The sequence below is a fragment of the Tripterygium wilfordii genome, chromosome 10 (genome assembly GCF_013401445.1).
Source record: "Tripterygium wilfordii isolate XIE 37 chromosome 10, ASM1340144v1, whole genome shotgun sequence".
Classification (NCBI taxonomy): domain Eukaryota; kingdom Viridiplantae; phylum Streptophyta; class Magnoliopsida; order Celastrales; family Celastraceae; genus Tripterygium; species Tripterygium wilfordii.
Window position 1 is genome coordinate 10,236,691 of NC_052241.1, and position 7,131 is coordinate 10,243,821.

Genomic DNA, 7,131 nt, shown 5'->3' on the forward strand with positions numbered 1-7,131 from the left:
TGAGTGTGGTACAAGTGAATTCCAATGCCCGAACTATCTGAAATGAGAGTACTTAATTCTTCCATTAATCACACCTCATCAGCACAGAGAGCACATATCTTTCCATCCATTCTCAATATGATTTTAGCAGCAACACGAGATATATCTAGCCAACAACCTCTCAGCTGAGGTGGTTAAAACATATATTCAACTCGATTTTACCCAAATTCGAGTCCCCCCCATCCCGGTTACTTAACCAAAAAAAAAAAAAGGAGATACATCCAGCATTCGATGTTCGCAGAATATATACACACAAGGAAACCATAAAGGGCAATAGTGCAGCTCCCACCACCATTAAAGAAAATCAAAGATTAATTACTGATCTTGAACATTGGAGGTAATTTATAAGAAAAAACCACAATTGATAAAAGGATTAGTTCAAATGCGACACAGCACATGTTCATACAAACTCAAACTTGCAACCACCACCACCACTTCAAATATTATGCCACATCCAGAATTTGGGAATGAACCCAGTAGTATAATCCCCCCATAGGGGTGCCCTTCCATGACCTCAAGTCCTCAATATAAATTAAAAATATACCGAAAATCAATACGCCCGAAAACTTTCCATCAATCTTATTGTCACATTACACAATTCATATGATAAGCAAGTAAAGCAGAGTTTTTGATCATGCTAAAGATGGACTGAAGATAATAAGTATTTTAATGGATTGAAGATGATATGATATATCACTGTATCAGATATTCAGATGCCAATCTATAAAAAGCCAACTCAGCCACATAATTGATTTCCCTAATATAGATGCCAAAATGCTTATGAGTTCAAGTATGACAATAGAAGCATATCAATATACTCCATGACAATTTTAACCAAATAGTGAAGCACTTTGGAACCTATGCTTTCTCAATACTCTTTTTTTTTTCCCGCTATTGAATAAATAAGAAAACAAAGACCTCAGTTAGATGAGTGCACACACAATTAGAAAGCTGCCCATCCAGATGCCGCTATTTTGGCCGATCCTGACGTTGATCCCGAAGGGAGATTCCTCTACAAAATAAAACAAGTAAATGGTATAAAGATGTTGCTTACAAACGTCTATTCAAGTGATCTCCCACTAAGCATAAGCCTTATCTGCATACAAGCACAAATATTGCTGCAAGCACACAAGCAGGGAAGCATAACATTTTGGTGGAAACTGAAAAGTCCGGGACAAGACAGGAAGAAGGAAAGGGGTTCCAGATTGACTGCAACAATCAAAAATCTCATGATTTATATATGAAACAGAAGTAAATTAACTTTTTTTAACCCAGCTTAATCAGGATGGAAAATATGCAGGAAACAGATCCAAGCTCTCTGGTGAATAAACATCAATGATTGCAACTTCCAAGAAGATTTTTTTTGGGTAGAAATAGTATCTTGTTCTGCGTAGCACAATCAGGATGGAAACACTAAGGAAACAGCTTTAAGTTCCTTTGGATAAGACATCAATATCTTTCAACTGAAAAGCGAATGATCCCCGAAGTAAAAGTAAAAACCTTAGCAACACTCTTCAGGTAACCCATTTGGACTCGCCAAAATCAAGTTCATGCCAATTATTCTCAAAAGCACATTGTTTCTTGGAAGAAAAAAAAAAAGGTATAACAGATAACCACCAGCCATTTAGAGATTGAAAAGATTATAGAATAACAAGCTGAGTCTTCAAGTTTAAAAGGAGGATGCAAGATGATCAAGGAGGCGAACCTCAAGTTTAGAAAAATCTGACAAAGGATCAGCTCTTCTCGTGTTTTCACTTGGTGCACTGGGAGCAGCACCACGACTAGCAGAAGTCTTCCTAACAGCAGCAGGATCATTAGGAGGGGGCGGAAGAGGAGTCCTAATCTTTCCAGCCCCACCCAGCGGTGGAGCAAGGGCCAAAGCCTTTGGATTTCCACTTCCTGAAGCTCCTCCAGATAGGCCGGCAGCCGAAAGCATGCCAGTTCCACTAGAGGGTTTGGGCTTTACATTTATCCGAATGGTTTCTCCTTCCTTTTGACAGAAACAAAATGAACACTATCATTACCCCCTTTGATGAAGGGAGATAATAGCAACAAATATAACAACAAATCAGCAATAATGAGAGGAAGCGACAGAAGCCAGCCAACAAAAAGCAAGAACCCCAACCAAGCAGTGATGCAAGTATGCAACCAAAAACAAAACCTTCTTCTACCAACTAGCGACACCAAAAAGAACCCACTAAAAAAAAGAATTCAACAATAAGGAAAAAAAAAACCAGCTTCACTGCTTATATGTAGACACTAGCATAGACAACTTTACCAAACGCACCATAAATTCGCTAGCTTATGGTAAAATTATCAATATAAGCCAGTGTCACCCCATAATACACCCGACAACTTGTTTGACAGCTAGCTTATTTTTTCCAAATATAAGCTCTACCAATGGGATTGATATTAACAGCAGTGTAGTTACATATATGAACTCCAATCCCGGGTTTCCAACATCATCCACCACATATGATCTGACAGCTAGCTTTCTTTTCTTTCTTTTTTCCAAATATAAGCTCTACCAATGGGATTGATATTAACAGCAGTGTAGTTACACATATGAGATCCAATCCCCGATTTCAAACATCATCCACCATATATGATTTGACTATTTGCATTCTTCACACATTTGATATTACCCAAACCAGTAAATGATGTAAATTCTCCAACAGAAATTGAAAATGGAACAAGATTTACGTTTGACGAAGTACCTTCAACCGTTGATTGACCGCCGGATGAATATCAATGAGGTTGTCAGCGTCACTAGTCTCTCCGGTCTCATTTTCGTTCTCTCGCCGTACGTATTTCTCATGATCCGACAACGCGACATTGAAATCGAAGGCCTCGTTCCTCTCCGCGAATCCGAGCCCAAGAAACGCGTGCTTCCCCTGGCCGTCCTCCACCTTTAGCACGAAGTATCTCGACGAGTCAAGGACCGTCTCCACGGAGTTCTCTCGCTGCCCGGGCTTCACGAAGCACGCAGCGAATAGCTCCGCGGAGTTTGGGTCCTCCAGCCGGATCTCGCACCGGTCCTTGCACGAGACAACCCGGAGCCGACCCGACCAGATCTTGTCGGATTGCAGCCAATCGCCGCATTTATATCCGCCGGAGGTGGATCGGGGAGGGATTTTGTAGACGGCGACCTCACGAACCACAAGGAGGGTTTGCTCCAGAGATTCCTCGTCCTCCTCGAACGACATCATTTGGAAGTGAAGTCAAAGGAAATTCACGTTCAGATATGATAAAACTGTGATCTTTGTTAGGTATAACTTAGCGTTTTCGAGTAAGGTATGGTGAAGGTGTCAATGGAAGTTGCAGAAACGTGAGTTCGAAGAGATGCAGAGAAAGGTGGCAATTGATGTATTTGCGTTATTGCCCTTGCTCCTTTAGGGTTTGGGCTTGGGCCATAAAAAAGCCCAAGGAAATCCTAGCTGGGCTAAAACAAAGCCCATGTAACTTTTGGGTTTGAGACTGGGCCATGAAATGGAAAGCCCATAGGTGATCAACTTTGCTTTTCTGCTTATAATTGTCGTTCGTTAAACCCTAGCAGATCACGTTGACTGGCTCGTCTTCGATCTCAAACCGAACCAGATTCAGACTACCAATCGAAACAGGTGAGAAAATTTTCTTCATGCTTCAGTGTCGTTTTCGTTTTGTGTTTATAGTGTTTTCCCAGTCGTTTGAAGGTTTTCTTGTGGAGCCTTCGCTTATTTTTTGCTGGAGGATGATTGAAGTTTCTCTGATCTGACGCAGGGTTGGAAAACTAGTTACAATGTATCTTCAGTTTTATATAAACGAGAACGGCGACAAAGTCTACACTACCAAGGTATGTTGTTGGCACCTGCTGCTACTACTACTACTAGTTGTAGTTTCGAATTTCGAATTGTTATTTGATGTATTGTGTTGTAATTGATCCTTTCAGCTGTGTTTTTTGAGGAATTGGGAAGGGATTTGGTTGTCTTTAGAGTGAGGGAAGAGGAGGGCTATTAACACTGTTTTGAGATAGAGGAAGGGAATAAAAAAGAGAGTAACCTTGTTAAGGAAGAAGGGGGGTTTAAGGGGTTTTGAGTAATTTGTATGGCGTCCGAATCTCCGTTTTGGGGTTTGGAATATAACCTTTGATGGAGAAGGTTTGGAAACTTATTCTACCCTTTGGCCTACTTGCCAAACAAGATGTTTTCTTACCCCTTGCCTTACTAAGTTACTCACTTACTCCCCTTTAAAAATCATCCATACATCCCACCAACACCGCCACTTAAACTTGTTATGAGTGGGATTGTGTCTGTGTGAACGGTTCCTTCTTTATAATCTTAAGAGTGAAAGGTTTGAAAGCATGATCAACGTGTCGGGATTTTGTCATGGAATGGATTTGGTTTTCTTTTCAGACCTGAACTTATAAAGGCTAAATATTGATAATTTGTTTAGAAGTAATATTCTCAGAAGTCAGATACTAAGTATAAGTATTGAAATATTTAGAAAATAAAAGGTGTACATATTGAAGAGTTTGCTTCTTACAATCCTTTCTAAGTCTATTAAATTTGATGAATATTTGTTAAATTGCAACTTTGGCTGTATATTCTGTCCCGTGCCTTTTGTAGGTCAATTTTGATGACATATCTAGGATTATCTGATATTGATGGCAAGACTAATTTTTGTCATGATACTTATCTCTCGATGCTCTGTTAATCCATTAGAAATGTGTGCTTAGCTGCATCTAGATCTTATTCAAAGGACAATTGTGTGTCCCTTAAGAATAAACCGGTCCGAAATCAGAAGCTTATATGCCGTTTCCAGTAACACCCGCTGATGCGTTTTCAACAACTGCATATACTTTGGTGAGCATTCATGCAACACCGCAATATGTACATTTCTTGTCACAAATCCAAATTCCAAAGCGAACATGCGCCTAGTAGCTTATTCAGACAGAATCATATTACCCTATGAGAAAAATATACTGAGCTGGTTATCACACGTTTTCCTTAGTTGTTTAAAATCTAGTTTTAGTCCCCCCTGTAAGATAGAACTTGTTGAACAGTCCAGTCATGCAATGTTGGCTTGGAGTAGTTTTTAAGCCATATGCAAAGGTAATCCTCAGTTGTGTTTTATATATATATATATAAAATCATACTGTGTTTATCCCACATATAGTATTTGCATTTCTAATTTTCACTATTTACCCTATTGTTTTCTCTTCATCACCATGTAGCATATTGTTTTCATTTTGTGGTTCTTTTTTTTTTTTTTTTTTTCCATGTTTGATTGGATCTTTATGTGCAGAAAGAATCACCACTGGGATTGGCAACCGAATCTGCACATCCAGGTAATTGGTTTCTGATTTTTTTTTCTTATTCATCAGCTGTTGTAGTTATATAAGCGTTCTACAATTTTCTCATGGTCAATTTTGTTTAATGTCACCATAGAAGTCTCCCCTCCACCACTTCTTTGTCTTACTGGCTTTTTTTTTTTTTTTTTCAAGTTTCCTAGTGGTCAAGATATGGATAATTGGTTATTAGGCTTGATGAAAGGGTTCCTTTTTTCGTTTAGCTTTTAAACGAAAGATTCTCTAGAATGGATTGTGTTTTTAGAGAGTGATAATGAAGGGGAAAATCCTTGGCCTCTCCTTTTAGCTTCTCTTTAATTACATTATATTTTTTTCTATAGGCACATCCTAATTCCTATTGTGCTTTGCATGTTTCCTTTATTTCTACGTACAGCTCGCTTTTCTCCAGATGACAAGTACTCTAGGCAAAGAGTTCTCCTGAAGAAAAGATTTGGGTTGTTGCCAACCCAGCAGCCGCCACCCAAGTATTGAACTAATGACTATGCTTCAAAATCGTGGCCGGCATTGTTTAGGAGCTTTTATGAATATGGAGCTTCCCATTGCATGCCAAGGAGTGTTCTAAAGTATTTCCATCATGTGACCGAATTTGGGTATATTTATCTATGCGGCCTCTATTTTGTAGTGTGCTAGTTGCAGGCTGAAATATACTGTATGAATCGGTTCTACTTCTACCCTGCTCTCTAAATTTTGGTCTTATTTTTCTTAAAATTTGTTTGCTTTGCTTGTAATTTGTATCAATGTTATTGTTTCGTGATTTTTCTTTGAAAAAAAAAAGAAAAAAACTTGGGTTTTCCGCGCAAAATTGGTCAAATGAAAGGCTCGGAGGATGTTGGGAGAAATGAAGTGGGGTGAAAAAAGAAGGGTTGGGCCGAGCCCAATTAATGTGGCCTAATTTATATTCACATCCATCAAGGTCATAAGAATGTTGAGGGACCGTGGGGGCCCAATTACGATCTACGTACATAATAGTGATAAACTGATAATACACACTTGATGGGTCTTAACCTGAGCCCAAAATTCTAGCATTTTAATGGGTCTTGGCCCAATTTACATTCAGATCCATCTAGGCCTCAACGAATATTACAGGACCATGGAGGCCCAATTACGATCTAGCCCCAAAAATCCATAATAAACCACTTGATGGGCCTTAACCGAAGATGAACAGTCACATCATGGGCCAATTGATGGGCCACACCTTATCCTTAATTAAGGGCTGATCCAACCTGGGACATGTGTTGATTTTCAACACTAATTGTTAAGTTGTAAAAAAAAAAAAAAAAACTGAGTTTAAAGCTTTGAAATAAACTGTGAGATGTTTGGTAGAGCTGTTAACCGTTGTTAGCGGATAAGTTGTGTAAAATATATGTTTGTATATTTTTAATTTTATTTATTTTATTTCAATATAAATATATTTTAAATAATTTATTTCATTTTAATAAATTAATATATTTAATACGTATAATATAAATATACAATATTTAAATATATAAATATATCTAATAATTTATTATGACCCACATAAAAATATATTTTTAAAAAAATAGAAACGTCATATTTGGCGTGGGACCCATGCAAAAAGGCATGGGACCCACAACCTAAAAAAATTTTAACAAAAATATAAAAAGTATCTCTTGGCGTGGGACCCATGCACATGCAAAAAAGGCATGGGACCCACGCCATTTTTTCAAACCCCATAATAAGCTCCCAAAAGCTTATTTTTGGGAGGGCGGTACCACTCCGTTTTG

At 38.4% G+C, this 7,131-nt stretch overlaps 2 protein-coding genes across 2 annotated transcripts; one reads left to right on the plus strand and one right to left on the minus strand.

Annotated features, from left to right (window-relative positions):
- Positions 1-736: 736 nt before the first annotated feature.
- On the minus strand, positions 737-3,396 carry LOC120007725 (uncharacterized protein At1g03900-like). Its single transcript, XM_038858125.1, has 3 exons — positions 2,757-3,396; positions 1,745-2,029; positions 737-1,051 (listed from the first exon to the last, which is right to left on the minus strand). Exons 1-3 carry the CDS (start codon positions 3,246-3,248, stop codon positions 983-985), a joined length of 846 nt encoding a protein of 281 aa, XP_038714053.1. The 5' UTR covers positions 3,249-3,396; the 3' UTR covers positions 737-982.
- A 136-nt stretch (positions 3,397-3,532) lies between these two features.
- Positions 3,533-6,116, plus strand: LOC120007726 (H/ACA ribonucleoprotein complex subunit 3-like protein). The gene is made up of 4 exons (XM_038858126.1): positions 3,533-3,659; positions 3,799-3,871; positions 5,323-5,365; positions 5,760-6,116. The coding sequence occupies exons 2-4, from the start codon at positions 3,818-3,820 to the stop codon at positions 5,855-5,857; spliced, it is 195 nt and encodes a 64-aa protein (XP_038714054.1). The 5' UTR covers positions 3,533-3,659; positions 3,799-3,817; the 3' UTR covers positions 5,858-6,116.
- The last annotated feature ends 1,015 nt before the right edge of the window (positions 6,117-7,131 follow it).

Excerpts from the sequence above, each read along its gene's own strand:
- LOC120007725 (XM_038858125.1), bottom strand. The coding sequence starts at position 3,248 with ATGATGTCGTTCGAGGAGGACGAGGAATCTCTGGAGCAAACCCTCCTT. Across the intron at positions 2,030-2,756 it reads CGGTCAATCAACGGTTGAAG|GAAGGAGAAACCATTCGGAT; the intron begins GTACTTCGTCAA and ends TTCTGTCAAAAG. Across the intron at positions 1,052-1,744 it reads CAGATTTTTCTAAACTTGAG|AGGAATCTCCCTTCGGGATC; the intron begins GTTCGCCTCCTT and ends TTTATTTTGTAG.
- LOC120007726 (XM_038858126.1), top strand. The coding sequence starts at position 3,818 with ATGTATCTTCAGTTTTATATAAACGAGAACGGCGACAAAGTCTACACT. Across the intron at positions 3,872-5,322 it reads ACAAAGTCTACACTACCAAG|AAAGAATCACCACTGGGATT; the intron begins GTATGTTGTTGG and ends CTTTATGTGCAG. Across the intron at positions 5,366-5,759 it reads AACCGAATCTGCACATCCAG|CTCGCTTTTCTCCAGATGAC; the intron begins GTAATTGGTTTC and ends TTCTACGTACAG.